This window comes from Suricata suricatta, chromosome 8 (assembly GCF_006229205.1).
Source record: "Suricata suricatta isolate VVHF042 chromosome 8, meerkat_22Aug2017_6uvM2_HiC, whole genome shotgun sequence".
Classification (NCBI taxonomy): Eukaryota; Metazoa; Chordata; class Mammalia; order Carnivora; family Herpestidae; genus Suricata; species Suricata suricatta.
Genome location: NC_043707.1, coordinates 141,353,258 through 141,369,128, shown reverse-complemented (window position 1 = coordinate 141,369,128; position 15,871 = coordinate 141,353,258). Strand labels below are relative to the sequence as shown.

The 15,871-nt window shown below is 59.8% G+C and overlaps 2 protein-coding genes across 5 annotated transcripts; one reads left to right on the top strand and one right to left on the bottom strand.

Moving 5' to 3' along the window:
- The first annotated feature begins 98 nt into the window (after positions 1-98).
- Positions 99-8,428, top strand: PLEKHN1 (pleckstrin homology domain containing N1). Of its 3 annotated transcripts, none has more exons than XM_029946986.1 (16): positions 99-321; positions 423-522; positions 3,294-3,440; positions 3,555-3,635; positions 3,750-3,822; positions 4,155-4,282; positions 4,365-4,496; positions 4,828-4,902; positions 5,737-5,812; positions 5,931-6,079; positions 6,216-6,365; positions 6,553-6,687; positions 6,856-6,987; positions 7,127-7,336; positions 7,653-7,701; positions 7,786-8,428. In XM_029946986.1, exons 1-16 carry the CDS (start codon positions 239-241, stop codon positions 7,899-7,901), a joined length of 1,836 nt encoding a protein of 611 aa, XP_029802846.1. In that variant the 5' UTR covers positions 99-238; the 3' UTR covers positions 7,902-8,428. The 3 variants fall into 3 exon arrangements, with proteins under 3 accessions (XP_029802846.1, XP_029802845.1, XP_029802847.1); XM_029946985.1 differs by having other exon boundaries at positions 4,822-4,902; XM_029946987.1 differs by lacking the exon at positions 4,828-4,902.
- On the bottom strand, positions 8,404-13,669 carry PERM1 (PPARGC1 and ESRR induced regulator, muscle 1). Of its 2 annotated transcripts, XM_029946984.1 has the most exons (5): positions 13,583-13,669; positions 11,312-12,589; positions 10,430-11,209; positions 9,755-9,880; positions 8,404-9,497 (listed from the first exon to the last, which is right to left on the bottom strand). In XM_029946984.1, exons 2-5 carry the CDS (start codon positions 12,426-12,428, stop codon positions 9,394-9,396), a joined length of 2,127 nt encoding a protein of 708 aa, XP_029802844.1. In that variant the 5' UTR covers positions 12,429-12,589; positions 13,583-13,669; the 3' UTR covers positions 8,404-9,393. The 2 variants fall into 2 exon arrangements, with proteins under 2 accessions (XP_029802844.1, XP_029802843.1); XM_029946983.1 differs by having other exon boundaries at positions 10,430-12,589.
- Between the last annotated feature and the right edge of the window lie 2,202 nt (positions 13,670-15,871).

Below are 15,871 nucleotides of genomic sequence, written 5' to 3'. Positions count from 1 at the left end.
CCCCCCCCCCCCCCCCCCCCAACTCCAGCCTAGCCTGTGTGTATGGATGATCCAGGTCAGAGAGCTGAAAGGCTTGGGCCCAGGTAAGGGCCAGGTCCCTCCCAGAAAGGCTCCACCCTCATCCCCGTCCTTAGGTATAGGGCAAGGCTTCCCAAAGCCCCGCCTGAGAGGCGGGACCTAAGACTCAGTACCGAGGGACACAGACCTGTTCCACTTGGGCACGCCACTACTGCCGCCCATGGGAAACAGCCACTGTGTCCCTCAGGCCCCCAGGAGGCTCCGGGCCTCCTTCTCCAGAAAGCCCTCGCTGAAGGGAAATAGGTGAGGGGGAGTGTGGAGCTCAGCCTTGGCCACTAGGTCACAGGGTGTCCCTCAGTCTGCCTCCGGGGCCAGGTTGTGAGCCCCCCTTCACTTGTCCCCAGAGAGGATGGCGCAAGGAAGCTGGCTGGCCTGTTTGGCACCGAGGCCGGTCCTGACCGGGATGCCACCGCCGACAAGATCTTCTGCTACATCCCGGGGACGGTGAGCAGGCTGGGGGGCGTGTCCAGCTCGCAGGGGTGCTTGGCGGTGGTCTCTGTGTGACTGTATGTGCCTGTCCTATCTTCACTCAACTCATCAGCCAGGGGGGCGGGGGGCCAGATCCCAAGTGAGGTGAGGACGCAGACACTGCCCCACCCCAGCGAGCTCATCTGGCCGAAAGTCTGAGCGGAGAACGAAACCCAGAGACACTGAGTCAGTGAGGTGCGGGAGCACCTGGCAGGGGCGGGCCAGGGCGGGGCCTCCGGGAGCCTCTCTGCCACACCGGAAGGGGCTCCGTGGTCCGGCTATCCACGCAGAGCCGCGCCTGGGGTGTCCGCCCAACCCCCCAGGACTTGGGCGCGGGACAGCATATCCGGGCACATTCGAGGGGGACCGAGCACATACATCTATGTCGCTGTGTGGGCGTGGGTATCCCGTTGACCGTGTGGCTGTCAACCCCCACCCTCTGTCATCACTCTTAAGAGAGTAAGAGGCTTTAGGTGAACAGGGAGCCAGACCTCAGTTTCTCCCGGGGGGTAGCTCCTCGGCATCCACTGCTGCCTCATTCCACAGCAGCCCGCGGTGTCCGCCTCCGCCCCCCCAAGGCCACCCAGCAAGGATGTGGCTCTCACATGCTAGGCCACCTCTGAACTGAATGCCACCCCCTCTCACTCTGCCCACCTCCTGTGAGGCTAAGGGTTAGCTGAGTGGGGAGAGACCCTGAGCCCTCTTTCCCAGCTTGGATAGCATTGGGCGGGGTAAGGCTCTGCTATGTGCAGAGACCCCAGAATGTGGGGGAAATGATTCCGAATTTCCTGGGGGACATAGAAGGAGTAACATTTGTAACTCTGGGCCAGGGCCTACACCCTGGCCCTGCGCTCCTCCAACCTTGCACTGTCCTTTGGAGGCCTAGCTGGTGTGAGCTTGCAGAGCCCACCTTTCCAATGTGTTCCTGTCAGGCTGGGAAGCCCGCACCGGTCCCCTCCCTTGCCCTCGGTGGTCCCAGCGCTCTCTCTGCTGGCTTGAGAAACCATGTTGCCTCAGAGAAGTGGACAGGGCAAGAGTCCAGAGAAGAGTCCGGGGTCGGGCTGGGCTGGGCTGGGATTCCTCCATGTGGTCGCATCTCAGACCTCGACTCTCTTCTGTCCAAGCCTCGTCACATGTCATGTGACCCTGGTGGAATCGTATGAGGTATGGTGGCCCTGGGGGTCCTCTTTCACCAGGACATAGCAGGAAAGGGGACCAGGCATGTTGAACCTTGGGAGATGGGACCAGGGGAGGAGCCATTTCTTAGGCCCTGCCCTGTGGTGGGTTCTGTACCCACAAAGGAACCAACCTCACCTGGCTCTGAGCTGACTCCTCCCTGGGCTCTAAGGCTGGGCCCGGGCAACAGCATGGGGACAGCCGCATGGCCCTTCCTGCTCCATGGCCTATTTTTCATGGGTCCTACCCCCGAGTTGTTCCCCACACTAGGTGTGGGTACAGGAGGCCCCACCCAGAGTCAGGGAGGCCAGGAAGCTGTGAGTCTGTTCACATTCCTGGGCTTGCCCAAGGGGTGGCTTAGCTTGGCCAGGTCTCAGCAACCTTTGAGACAAGCTCTGCCAGCACCCGAATGAAGCATGGTCCCAACTCCCCCCTGAGCCCCTAGACCTCAGCCCTTCCAGCCAGGGTGTCAGGCCAATACCCGTCCCTATCTGACTCCCAATCTGATGATCAAGCCCCGCGACTACAGAAGATTCCCTGTGTGCCAGCATTAGCTAAGTGTTTGTGAACTGACAGTCTCTCCCCTCAAGAGACAGGCATTGAACCTCCAGCACATCCCAGGCCTGGTCTAGGCCCTGGGGACACAGCAGAGGGCAAAATAGACAAACACCCCGTTCTCTTGGTGTTCCCGTCCCTGTGACAGAGCCAGATAACAAGTGAAAGTCAGATGTGGCAGTGTTAAGGAGAAAGGTAAAGGAGGAAAGGTGTGCAGCGGGGTCAGGGAGGGCTGGGGGTTACCCAGAAAGGATCTCATGGCGAAGGTGACACCTGAGCCAGTCCTGAGGGGTGAGAGGAGAGGCGGGCTGAGTAGTCCAGGCAGAAGGAGTAACAGGTACAAGAGCAGCCTACGCCTGACATGAGAGAGCAGGACTAGAAGAGAGGGCAGGCCACAGAGGACCCTTTGAGCCACTGCCACGACTTTGGCCTTTTCCGTGGCTGAGGTTAAGGGGCCGCTGTGGTGTGCTGAAGCGGTTGGCACATACTCTCAAGGGCTGATCTGATGTGTCTTTTTCCAGCTCCCACTCACTGACATGCTGGCAGCTTGAAATGGGCCCTGGTGGGACCATTTACATTGAAACTGCCTCACCTTGTAGACCCAGGTATCAAATATTTACAGCCGATGCCACAGGCATGGGAGTGTTTTGAGCATCGTCTCCCCCAGACACCCAAAACGTCCTTTGAGAGACAAGTCTTGGGAGGCTCAGTAATTGAAACAAGGGCCTACAGCTTAGGAAATATCGGAAACAAAGGTTGAATCTCCAGTGACTTCAGACTTCACTGTCTCCACTAGACCGTGTAATTTTACGACAGGCAGGCAGTGCCCGCTCATGTGTGGATGCTGGCACTGTCTGGATGTTGAGAGGCTGTGAGCGTGTGTGGGGTTCTGCACCTATGAGTGACGGTGTATGTGTGTTCCTAACCTTTGTATTGTGCAACTGTGGGTGTGTGTATGGGCGGCGCAGCTGGTCCCGGGTCAGCCTCCCGCCCCCGCTGAGCTCTGCTCCCCACAGGACATTCCAGACTTGGAGAGCCAGCGAGAAAATCTAGAGCAGCCGTTCCTGAGTGTGTTCAAGAAGGGGCGGCGCAGGGTGCCTGTGAGGAGTCTGGGCAAGGTTATACACTATGCCAAGGTCCAGCTGAGATTCCAACATAGCCAGGTGGGACCAGGCTGGGCCAAGCGGGGGGCGGGGGGGGGCGGGGGCGGGGGCGTGCTTGGGAACCAGCCTGGGGCCCGACCCCTAGCCCATCAGACAGACAGCCCTGTTCTCCAGGACACCAGCGACTGCTATCTGGAGCTGTTCCCCTCTTACCTCTACTTCCAGGCCCATGGTTCCAAAGGACTCACCTTTCAGGTGAGGGGAATAGGCAAAGGGAGGAGGCCAGGGGCAGAGCAGCATCTTGGGAGATGGGTATCCATGTCCCACTAGGGGTCCGCCAGCCCTCCTCTCCCCCATGTGCTCTGGCAGGGGCTGCTACCACTGATGGAGCTGAGTGTCTGCCCGCTGGAGGGGTCTAGAGAGCACACTTTCCAAATCACAGGTATGTGGGGGGCATGAGTAGACCTGATCCCCAGGAGGGACCTCTGTCTGCGGTTGCTCAGTGACCTTGGTCTGGCTGAGCTCCAGAATGCTGGAGGGGCCCTGAGTACACTGGGGCATCCTGGCTTTTCCTCCAGCGGGCACGTGAGCCTCTGCTGGGCGGGGGTGCAGGGCAGCAGGTAGTTGCTGTGAATGTGGCCCTGTTAGGGGCTGACGGTCCCAGATGGTGTCACAGGCTCCTCCTGGTCCAGGCCCTGGGGTGCCCATGGATCCCTTGGGCAGGGCCTTTCCTGTGGGCTGCTGGCCCAGCCCATTCCACCCCTCCATCCCTAGGCCCGCTGCCTGCTCCCCTTCTCGTGCTCTGCCCCAGCCAGGCTGAGCTGGACCGCTGGCTGTATCACCTAGAAAAGCAGATGGCCCTCGTGGGAGGGCTGCAGCACTGTCACTCATCGCCGCCACAGGTGAGTGCCAGGAGCCCCCCATGGCCCTTTCCTATCCCCCCTATGCCCACACCCTCGCCTGCCCCTGACCCCCCTTCACTAGGGCTCCCCTGAGGACGAGCTGCCCTGGACTCTGCAGCGCAGACTGACCCGGCTGCGGACAGCATCGGGCCGTCAAGTGGTGGGTAGTGCCATCTGCGCCTCAAGGGTCAAGCTTCAGCATCTGCCTTCACAGGTGCGTGGGGTGAGGGGACCCAGGAGTGAGAGGAGATGGGCCACAGGGGGCACAGGGTGGGTAGGAGAAGATGGACAGGAGGGTGAAAAGATGGGGGCATAGGAGTGAGAGGAGATGAGGGAGGGGTGCGGACATGGAGGAGAGGTGAGGAGACAGAGAAGGGGTGAGGACGTAGGGGCCCAGGGCTGAGGACATGCAAGCACAGGATGGATGGGAGGAGACCAGGGAAGGGGAAGAAAGATGGGAGAGGAGTTCAGGTGGCAAGTGGGGTCCAGACCTTGCACACACTGGTGGAGCCCCGCCTCTGCCTTTGACTCCTTGGCAGGAACAGTGGGACCGGCTCCTGGTCCTGTACCCAACATCCCTGGCCATTTTCTCTGAGGAAGCAGATGGGCTTTGCTTTAAGGTGGGTCCCTCCCCACTGTGGACCCGCCCCAGGGAGACGCCCTGTGTGTGGGGGTGGGAGAGGGCAGTGGCTCCAGAGAAACCTGTATTTCGGGGCCTGTTGGGACAGAGTGTGCCGGCCCCACCCACCCAGCCCACTGCCCTGGTCAGTCTGGTCTCTGCTGTGATGTGGCCAAGGAGGGACCCCTGCACAGCACCCATTATCATCCTAGAGAGTCCTCCACCACCAGCAGGACCGTCCCCTTGGGCAGGTGACGTGGGGGCAGAACCACTCCTGGAGGGCACCCTTGTGTTGGCCGCCAGTACCTCTGAGAGAGGCCTATACCTCTGAGTGGACATTTTCCAGTATGTGCGTGTGCGTGCATGTGCGTGTGTGCGCGTGTGCGTGTGTGTGTGTGCGCGTGCGTGCGTGTGCGTGCGTGGGGGGGTCCTCTGGAGCTGGAGTGTGTTGTGTGCTTCATAGTGACCCTCTACTCTGGGGGTGATCACGGCCCTCAGTCACTGAGAAACACACAGGGGTCTTCCGTACGACCCCTCCCGCCCTGCCCCAGTCTTCATAGGTGACCCAGGGGCCAGTCCCCAGAAGCATTCATCTGTGCCTGCCACTGGCTGATGAAGGCCCTACCCGGAGTCCAGGGGTAACGGTACCCTCGGGACAGACGGGGAGCACTGGCCTCCCTCAGGGATGTCAGCCTCAGCCCTGCCTTGCCCTCTGCCTGCGATCTGGGGGCCCAGCCCAGCTCTGAAGGATGGGACAGAATGATGGGCCCAGGCAGAGGCACAGGGTGGCCGCCCCACCAGGCTGAGACTCCGTCTTTCTTCACTGCTCGAACAGGGGGAGCTCCCGCTCAGCGCCATCCACATCAACCTGGAGGAGAAGGAGAAGCAGATCCGCTCTTTCCTCATCGAAGGTGGGTGGAGGCCTGGCGGGGAGGGAGGGCACGGGCCTCACAGGTGCCCCAGCTGTTCAGTGAGGCCCTGCAGGGGGCTTCCTGCTTGCCAGCCCCCCTCACAGCGTCTGTGTGCCAGGCCGCCTCATCAACACGATCCGGGTGCTGTGTGCCAGCTATGAAGACTACAGCCAGTGGCTGCTCTGCCTGCAGACGGTCTGCCCCACGGATGGCGCGCCCCCACCGCCCGGCCCCGAGAGCTGCCGAGGGCCGTGGACGTCCCCACAGGTGAGGGGTCCACAAGGAGGGATGTTCCCCCCACATCTCGGACTCTGGGCAGAAGGCAGATCCGAGGCATAGGTAGGTAGGGAGGAGGGTCTTGCTGTCTGTCTCAGCTCTCTCCTCCCTGCCCCCTGGTGTCCAGGTCATGGGTGGTGGCCGAGGCTCGCTCTCCTCAGATGGACGAACCAGCTGGGACTCAGGGTGTCCAGCACCCCCCTCCACACACACCAGCCACTCTCTCCCTGAATCTTCAGCGCCGTCCACCACAGGCTGCCCCGCCCAGCCCGGACCTGTGAGTGTCTGGGAGTCGTGAGGGTAGTTTGTGTTGGGGAACCTGGGTCCTCATGGCACCCCATTCCAAGCAGGACCCGAGTTCCTCAGAGAAGGAGACTCAGACTGAAGGGAACTTTGTGCAGCTTCAGAGGGTTGAGTGGGTGAGAGCCCTAGGGAACCTTCTGGAAGGTCTTTGGTCCCCACAGAACCGGGCCAACCCTGGCTGCATCAGCAGGCAGAGGGCAGAGCTGAGACGGAGCAGCAGCAGCCGGTCACCCAGGAACAAGGCCCGGGGTGAGGGGGCCAGCCGGGCCAGCTCGTTGTTCTTGGACCTGACCAAGGTGGGCCCAGCACACTGATCCAGTTCTCCATCCCACCCTTCATCTCCCTGGCCTCCATTTCTCAGGCCCAGGTGGTCCTGGAGCCGCCTAGAGGCCTTCTTGCAGAGAAGAAAGGACTCAGGCCACTTCAGCTCCAGGAACCTTGTCTCTTCCGCCTCCTGCCTGCAGCTGAAGCCGGAGGGCAGCCCCGAGGCCCCAGACTCGCCTCTGGAGACCCCACACTCCCCGCTCTATGCTGATCCCTACACACCGCCTGCTACCTCCTATCACAGGATCACAGACGTCCAGGGCCTGGAGGAGGTCAGTCCCCTGTGGGTGATGTCCACAGCCTGACGTCTGCTCAGTCACGATGAGAGGCCAAGGGAGTTGGGGGACAGGGGTCCCTCAGCTCTATGGAGGTTCTGGTCCAGAACCTCAGGTCCCCACCCCTTTCTGGCAGTTCCTCAGTGCAATGCAGAGCTCACTCGGACCTGAGTCCTCGAGCCCATTCCCCTCGGTCCCTGTGTCTGTGCCTGTCTCTGACCCCAGCTCTGGGCTCGCCGGCACCCACGTGCTCTCCAAGAAGGGAGCCCTGCAGCCCCGAGCTTCTCAGCGGCACCGAGGCTCTGTCAAGGGGCAGGGTCCACCCCACCCAGTCTCCCCTCAGCATGTGAGTAGCAGCCCCCACCTCTGCTGGGCAAAGAGGTCTGTGGGGAGGTGGAACTGGTGTGTGGCCTCAGGGACCCTGGGGGAGCAGGACAGATGGAAGCAGGGGAAGATAGGGCAGGCCAAGGACAGGAAGCAGCTGCAGGCCGGGGGCGGGGGGGCTGGGGGCCAGGGTTGGGGGGGAGGCAGGGAGGCTGTAGGAAAAGAAGATGCAGGACCAGGAGGGAAAGGTAGGGGTGGGATCTGGCTGATTCATGGGCTGGTCTTCAAGCCTCCTGTCCGAGGGCTCAGATCTCAGACTTGTGGTTGGGGTTCCCCAGGTCTCCCCTGTGAGAGAGGTCTCACCCAAGTCGCTGCCGCCTCCCTCAGGTGAGTGAAGCCCCTTGCCTCTTTCTGAGGGGAGCTCTGTGTGTTGCTTCCTGAAGGCACATACATCTCTCTCCTCCCCACCAGGTGGCCATCCCCCCAGAAGCTATGACAACATCTGGGACAAAGCTTCATCTCCCTCTCACAAGCGGTGGCCCCAAGGAGCACCTGATGCTGGCGGGGGGCTCATCCAGTGGATCTGATGGCCCCTGGGCCGGCTGGTTCTCAGGACCACCTGGCAGTATTAACCCTGGAGGGGGGTCTGCAGCAGAGCCTGGGTCCAATACCTGAACCCCATCCAATGCTGAGTCAGTGTCTGACCCCAGCAGGGTGCAGGGGTCTCCAGAACTCTGAGTTTCCCTGGGCTCTGGAGGGGCCAGGCAGAGGGCCTCATACCGAAGATGGCCTGGTGACATTGCACCACAGATCAGAGCAGGATGCGTGGAGGGACCAAACTTCAACCTTTCCTCCGGGGAAGGGATAGGGGAGGTCACTTGGCGCAGGCTTTACCTGGGGTGGGAGCACGGTGGAGGTGTGAAGGCCAGAAGGCTGAGAAAGATGAGTGAGGGTCAGAGCATGTGAGGTCAGAGAGCACAGGGTAGGGTAGGAGGTCAGCAAAGTCTGAGACATCACAAGCAAAGGTAGGAGGGTATTCTGGGCAAATGTGAGTGCACTGGGGCCTGTTGGGAGAAACCGACGAGAGACTAAACAAGAAAGAGATTTTACTTGTGCCATGTGTCCCCGCGTCTTCCACTCAGCAGCCAGAAGTCCCCTGTCCTGGGGACCCTGTGAACACGCCCACCCCGCACCCAGCCTGGTAGCCTCCATTGCTCTGCCACCACCAGCCCCCCACCCACCTTCCTGCCCCATCTCTGGCTCCTCAAAGCCCTAGGACAGCCCCAAATGGCCAGTCCCTTTATCTGACACCACCATATTCTGCCTCTGCACCTTGTCCAGGGTTCCCCAGAGGAGGGGCTCCAGCCTCTGCCCTACAGAACCCCTCCCTGCTAGGGCTGCCCTCCCATAGGCCCCCATGGGTTCCCGCTCACTGTCTTAGGCAGCAGCCAAGAAGCCCTTGGCCACAAGCCCCTGGGGCTCTGGGGTCACAGAGGCCTCAGAGGTTCTCCCTGCACCAGCCCGCTTGGAAACAGGGCAGATCGTCTCTGGGGTACCCCCCTCCACCTGAAGGCCACTCAGTCTCCTCACCCTCACCCTCCGCCCAGATTTCCAACTGGGGCCTTGCTGCTGCCCTGACACCGTTTAGTTTCCAACACCTTGTCCTGCTTCTCACCCCAGTTAACCAAATAAAATATAGGACACCCAGTTAAATTTGATTTCAGATAAGCCCCACATAATTCGGTACAATCTCAAATCCTGCACTCTGAAATGGGAGTTTCACTGGACACCCTATGTTTTTATTTGCTAATCTGGCCACCTTACTAACCAGCTCCTTGCTCAGCCCTACCCGCCCAACCTTCCAGAATCTCCCTCTTTGCAGGTGTGGAGCACAACCTTGGCCTCAGCCACTGGCTAGACCTTCGGGTGGAATCCGAGGGCGCCAGGACCAAGGACACTAGCTCCTTCCTAGACGCCATAGAACACAGGGGTCAGAGGGCAAGGCCTGAAGGCAGCACCTCGTCCTGAGCCCCTGTGGCCATTTCTTTGTCCTGTGTCTTCCTGGACCAGGCCTGGGTCCTACGAGCTGGGGCTGGGGCTGCGGCTGCGGCCGTGGCGCCCCTGCCCCACCTGCCGGCGGAAGTAGTGGATGGCAGAGATGGTACCGATATTGGCCAACAGGACTGCAAGAGAAGCACAAGAGAGCCTCCTGAGTGCTGGCTCCATCCTGGCCCAGCCACTCCCTTCTATCCCCACGGCCTGGCCCTCGAAGGGCGGGAGGAGGCCACTGGGACAAGGGGTGGGTCAGCAGTAGAAGAGCACGTCAGGGGACAAATCTGTGCCTCCCCATGCACCCCTCATCCCTGCTGGCCAGCTGTTGATACTGGACACCAGCCGTCATCCTGGGCACCAGCCTGCTCCTCCCCCAAGGCCCCCAAACCTGTTTTCCAGGCGTCTGGGGTATGCAGATCTGATGTTCTCACAGCCCAGGTGGCAAAGGCTACAAACACCAGGCACATGTCATTCTGGCTGAAGGTAAATGAGGTGAGGGGGTCTCGGGGCTCTCCTAGGAAAAAGAAGCATGCTCTGTGCTCCGGCTCCATTCAGGCTCATCTGTCCTAGACATGCTGTGTGAGTCCCATCTTCCCTTTAACACCCCATCCCAAGACACAGGCTAGTGTGTGGCATAGTTGAGTCAAGCTGACTTGAGCAGGGTTTCCTAGTTGGTAAAATATCTTGCAGGGGGAATGTGAGAGAAAGTCTGTTGAGTCCCTGATGGAGTGGCAGCAAGGCCTGAGCTTGAGCTGTCCCAGTGTCAACTATGCCAGAGGCTGGGGGGAGGGCACTGCTGTCATCTGGGCTTGAATACAGAATGGTGGTCAGTGCAGAGACAAGTTCTTGAGTGGCTGTTGGATCTGGCCTAGTCTACCCACCTGGATGGTGCCCTGGGAAGGCCAGGAACTAGTCCATCCCTCCCAGATCATCCCTAAGGCCCCCCTACTGGCTCGTGACTTGGGGTCCGAGCCCGCCCCTCCCCAACAGCCCTCCTGGCTGAACTCCCCGGACAGTGTGTTCCCAGGACCTGGACGGCCCACAGGGCCCATGCGACGCTCACCTGCTTGCCTGACTGCCAGCCTGAGCTGCTGTGCTGCCACCGGGCTAGGCTCTGGTGAGGCTCCAGACCCCACTCCCCAGGGGACCAGCCCGGGGAGCTCTGTGGCCTGCAGCTGGAGAAGGGCGTCCAGCTCTAGTGTGCCCCCTGACGCGTCCTCCCCAAGGAAGTGTTCATAGGCCTCAGGGATGGAGATCGGCATAGGGTCCCCGGGTGGACGGGCTGGCACAGGCTCAGCTTGTGGAGGCTGGGCCACAGAGGGGTCCCCCCAGTGCCCTGATCTCTGGGCTCGGCAGTCCTGGAAGAAGAATTCGCACATGTCCGGCCACTGAACTTGGGCCCGGGCCCGGTCAGCTTCTGCCGCCTCCGCAGCATCTTCATCCTCCTCCTCAATAGTGTCACAAAAAAAGAACTCGTAGGCCTCTGGGAGGGTCACTGCAAAGCTGCTCCTGGGCCTAGGCCCCCCCAAGGCAGAGTGGGGAGGGGGAGGCAGGTGCTTGAGGATCCGAGGCTGGGGAGACAGGGGCCCCACTGCTGTGGCATCCCAGCCTCCAGGGCCCCCTCGGAACCCCCCAGCTGCTGTCCTGGGAGGCGAGGGCCGGGCTGTGGCTGGCAAGGGTGGCCCTGAGGTCTCTCCCAAACCTGGCTCCTCAGGGCTGGGCACAGCCATGGAAAATCGCACTTTCTTCTTCTTGGGTGCTTGAACAGAGCCTGGTGTGGGCTCCCTTGAGCGATGTGCAGGGGCACCTGCTGAAGGCTCCTCTCTGGACTTCTCCTGGTGTCCTGGAGACACAACAGAGCTCAGATACAGCCTGGCCACTGGGGTGACCTCCACCTCCACCAAGTCAGGCCCAGCCTGGGGAATGGGGGCAGGTGTAGACACACCTACATCGGACTGGGCCTTGGAAACCAGCTGAGGCAGAGCAACTGTAGATGAGTCCACCTCTGGCTTAACCACTGAGTCCAGCACAGGTAGGTCCATGTCCAGTCTAGATTTGGAGGCAGGTGTAGACAGAGGCATGTCAGGTTGAAGCTTGGAGGTGAGTGTAGACAGAGCCACATCTGACTTAGCTATTGAGATATCCGGATGAGTCTCCAGGGCGGGTGTGGACATGGTGTGTGGCTCAGTTCTAGGGGTCATTCTGAGTAGGTCTGTTCCTTGCTCAGTCGTAGGGACTGGTGTAGACAGATCCAAATCTGTTCCTTGCCTGGTCATCTGCACAGGGGCTCCTGCAGACTCTGGACTCAGTTCATTCTGCCTGGCTCCTGCTGTCTGCTCTGCTGTTCCAGCCGAGAGATCCTTCCCCCTGGACCCAGCCAGACCAAGGCCCTCCTGGGGCCTGACCTCAGCCACCAGCAGGGGACCTGGCTGGGTGGGAACAGAGCCTGGGGTACTCGAGCACCTGCCCCCCTTGGCTCCAGCAGCGTGCCTCTTCTTTCGGCTAGGGCTGCGTGGCAGGGCTCCAGGACTGCCAGGGGGCATCTGGGGAGCAGTGGTGGAGCCAGGAGACTCAGGGCTCTGAGGAGGCTCACCAGGGGGATTAGGGCCAGGGTCCTGGGGGGCTGGCCCCTGCAGAAGCCTCTGCATCTCGTCTCTGGAAGACACTGGCCCTAGGAGCGATGAGCTCTGACCTAGAGGGGCAGCGTCAGATTGGAGGGACAGCAAAGCTCCTGACTGTGTGGACGTGCTGGGCATCTGCTGATCAGCCCCCCGGGCCAAGACAGGCTCACGCCCAGACCTGCTGACCAGCAGCCGGGTAGCTGCCTTGTCCTCCTTCTTGAAACCACGCCAGCCCCTCCCCGCAGGATCCGGCTGCCCCTCGAGAAGGGGTGGAGACCCAGATGGACTGTGGCCACTGCTGTCCCCTTGGTCAATGTCACTGGATAAGAGCTCATCCCCAGAGGCCAGGCTGGCCTGCGGGAGGCCACACTCTTCAGTTGTGGCTGAAAACTCAGCCCAGTCCTGGTCACTCAGCTGGATGCTATACTGGAAGTTTTCCATTTCAGGTCAGCAGAGGCACTTGAGCAGCAGAGCCTGAGGCTACGTGGGATCTTCACAGACCTAGGTCCCGGGCACAGGCCAGCACACACTGCCACCACCCTGCCGAGTCCCCGGGGTGCTCCCCACCTCCTTGGCTCAAGGACCAGCACTCCATCTATGTCCTACAAGAAAGCAGAAGAGGGAATCCTGAAGGAAGCTGAGCTGCTGTCAGACCCCACCTTTCCTCCAAGTTACAAAACCCGCAGCTCCCGCTTTTCCTATATCCAAAGTGACCCCAAGTAATAACCAAGTAATGACATTGTGTTGTACTCTGATGATCAAATATGGTTTAGATTGGTGAAGCACACTAAGAAAATAAGATTTCTTGTGTTTGAATTTTTGTCCCCAGAAGTGGTTTTCTTCACCTTTGAGCATTTTCTCTTCATGTAGATCAGCTTCACCTTCTGCCACTTTCCTCCAGAATTGTAGGTACCAAGGTAAACTTCATACAGCAAAACCCATTTCAAGGATCACTCACTGAGACTCAGTTCACCTGGGGGATGGTCAGCCCTGGTCTGTCCCCACGTGCCTAAGGGGGCAGTTGGCCATGGAGGAGGGGTGGCAGCATCCAGCAAGTGACCAGCCTTTGGTGATGACCTTCTGCTAGCCTTGGCTGGGACAGGCTTCTGGGCTTCCCCTGAGTTCAAGGTCACACTAGAGCTCGCCAGAGCCCACTCAAAGGTCATCAGGGAGCATCTGGCTCTGTCCCCTGCCTAGGCAGGAGGTCGCAGAACAGAAATGAGCCTCCCAGCTCTCAGTGGACTCCTAGAGCCGCTCTCAAGGTCTGTGCCCCTAACCCAATCTTGCCCAGCTGGCAGAGCCCCCTCCTCTGCCTCATCTCTGAACAAAGGGGACCCTGAAAGCCCGAGAGCCCCAGGATCCCAGCCTCCTATGGGAGGTGCGCTTTGGCCTTTGGTCAACCACCACCGCACCCAGGAAGGTGGAGGGTCACTCTGGTCAGGCCAGTGCTAAGATGAAGATGCCTTGGGACCAGAGCATTGTGGCTTCCTGACCCACTGAAACGCCCCCTCCTCTCTGGCCCTTGGGGAAGTCCCTTGGGGCTGTCTGACTTTTGGACTTCTTCGGGTGGACATGAGGGACTAACAGTGTCATACCTGGAACCCTGTGGCCGGCCAGGGCAGTGGAGCTGGGTGTCCGAGCTGCCTGTCCCAGAGCGGCATGGTGCTCGCCACACAGGCCCCTCCCCCACTGCCAAAAATACCCCATCCCTGTGGTCACATGTCTCCTGCCAGCCGTCAAGGTCCAGGCCACAAATAGATGGCATTTGAGGGGCCTCCAGCTATGTGAGGGACACCTTCCTGGTCAGGTCAGATGCTGGCCAGAGAATGCTGACCTGCAAGCAGTCCTGCACGGGCCTCCTTTTTCCCAAGCTCAAGGCCACTCTGCACTTCACCTCTTGGCCCAGGCTGACATTTCCTCTTAAAGTGGCCCCGCCTGCTGTGAAACCTCCAGCTCCCATGGGCAGCTCTGCCCCTCACCTCCCACCAGCCCAGGCCTGTCTGGGTCTTAGGGCTTTACCCTGCCGTCTGTGTGGAGTAGAGAGGGTTACTGAGTGCTAAGTGGGCAATGGCCTTTCCAGAATATTCCTAGAGATCCTAGGCCGCTGCTAACTAGAGATGGAATAGTGGACCAAGGCTTGCATCTCTCTCCTCTGGTCTCAAGGGGCTTACTGGCCCCTTCCCTGGAAGCACTGTGGAACCTGCTGGCAGGGAAAAGGGACAGTGGGGTCACTGGGGCTCTTGGCAGCCAGCACCCTAAAGGGGGACGGGCTTTGGGCCTCTAGAGAGGGTTGGGAGGGTGCGGGGGAGGAAAGTGGGTTACTATGCCCCAGCGTCTCTCCTGACCTAGGCACCTATAGATGGGCCCAAGAAGGAGGAGGCAGAGCAGAGTCTAGTTCTTCAAGAAAGGAGGTCTGGCGCTGCCACCCCCGAGTGAACCAGGCGCCAAGAGTAGGCAGGCCGGGGCAACAGTACCTCAGAGATGAACCTCCAGAGTAACACCTCCTAGGCCTGGCTTCCCTGAGCACTCTTCCCAAAACTTATTCATCCTGGGAGGGGGCACAAAGAAGAGCCTTTTTTCGTAGTTAAGCTTAGTGAGGCACAGAGAGGGTGAGTGACTTGTGCATGACCACACAGCTAGCAAGTGGCAGAGTTTGGCCCTGAAGGCCTGAGCTGTGCTCCAGGCCATCCTGATCTCGGGGCTGATACTGCCCAGCCCACACAGGTCATTGTAACACACAGTTGTGGCTTCCAGGCTATAAGGGGTATGAAGAGGGAGAAAGGGAGCCAGACAGCAAACGTCTAAACAAACAGGTAGATGAGATCATTTTTGGCAGCAACATAACATCAAAGGAAGTGCCGTGGAGAGAAGGGTTGCCCGGAGGGGCTGGAGACTTCTCTGAGGAGAGGGCCTTGAACTAAAAGGGCTTTGAGGGCCTGAGGGACAAGACTCAGTGGGTGGGAGACAGGGAGGGCCAGGGCTGTGCAGTGTGGCCAGAGGAAGCAGCTTCCCACAGGAGGAGCAAGGCCGGGCACTTCGATTCCCGGTCAACTGGCCAACACAGGACACGCACAGGAAGGGCACAAATGGTGAAGGAGCGCGCTGTGTAGACCAGCCCCTGCCTGTCGGGCTCTGCCACCTTGTGCCGGCCAGCCTGGCCTGTAGTGAGCTTTATATAAGTGCATTTGTGCCAGAAGAACCCTTCCATGTCTGTGCAAAAAGAAAACCTAGTTTCCTTCTTACGCTGTTCTCCTGTGGGTCCCCTGTGGTGCCCAAACGCTCCGCTTCCACGTCTCTGATGGAGCTGGAGCCCTGCGGTCCAGCTCGATGCCCACCCCGCCTACCTGGAGCCAGCATCAGCCCCCGCAGGGAGAGGGCTCGGTCCCAAGAGACTGCTCCCCACTTCAGATTTCAGTCACAAGTAGTGAGTCCTCAGCTTACCCACAACTTCTTCCAACTTGGCTACAAACCAATTTTCCATGACTTTTGCCCCTTGGATTTGATTAATTTACTAGAGCGGCTCACGGAAGTCAGGGAAACATTTACTTATGTTTATCAGTTTCCCGTACGAGGTACAGGACACAGGGTACATGGTAAAGGGCACAGATGAGCTGCCGGACAGAAGAGATCTGGGGGGTGAATTATGTGGGAAGGACACAGAGCGTCCATAACCTGTCCAGGGGGCCCCTCCCCCACACCTGCACAGGTTCTGAACCCCGTACTACTGGGATTCTAATCATGGCTGGTCTTTCTTTTTTTTTTTAGTTTTTTTAAAAAAATATTTATTTATTTTTGAGAGAGAGAGAGAGACAGAGTATGAATGGGGGAGGGGCAGAGACAGAGGGAGACACAGATTCCGAAGCAGGCTCCAGGCTCTGACCTGT

Coding starts and splice junctions, on each gene's coding strand:
- PLEKHN1 (XM_029946985.1), top strand. CDS start 239: ATGGGAAACAGCCACTGTGTCCCTCAGGCCCCCAGGAGGCTCCGGGCC. Junction 4,283..4,364: donor GTCACTCATCGCCGCCACAG/GTGAGTGCCAGG, acceptor CCCCTTCACTAG/GGCTCCCCTGAGGACGAGCT. Junction 7,702..7,785: donor GTCGCTGCCGCCTCCCTCAG/GTGAGTGAAGCC, acceptor CCTCCCCACCAG/GTGGCCATCCCCCCAGAAGC.
- PERM1 (XM_029946983.1), bottom strand. CDS start 12,428: ATGGAAAACTTCCAGTATAGCATCCAGCTGAGTGACCAGGACTGGGCT. Junction 9,881..10,429: donor GCTGGCAGTCAGGCAAGCAG/GTGAGCGTCGCA, acceptor TCTTTTTCCTAG/GAGAGCCCCGAGACCCCCTC. Junction 9,498..9,754: donor CCCAGACGCCTGGAAAACAG/GTTTGGGGGCCT, acceptor CTTCTCTTGCAG/TCCTGTTGGCCAATATCGGT.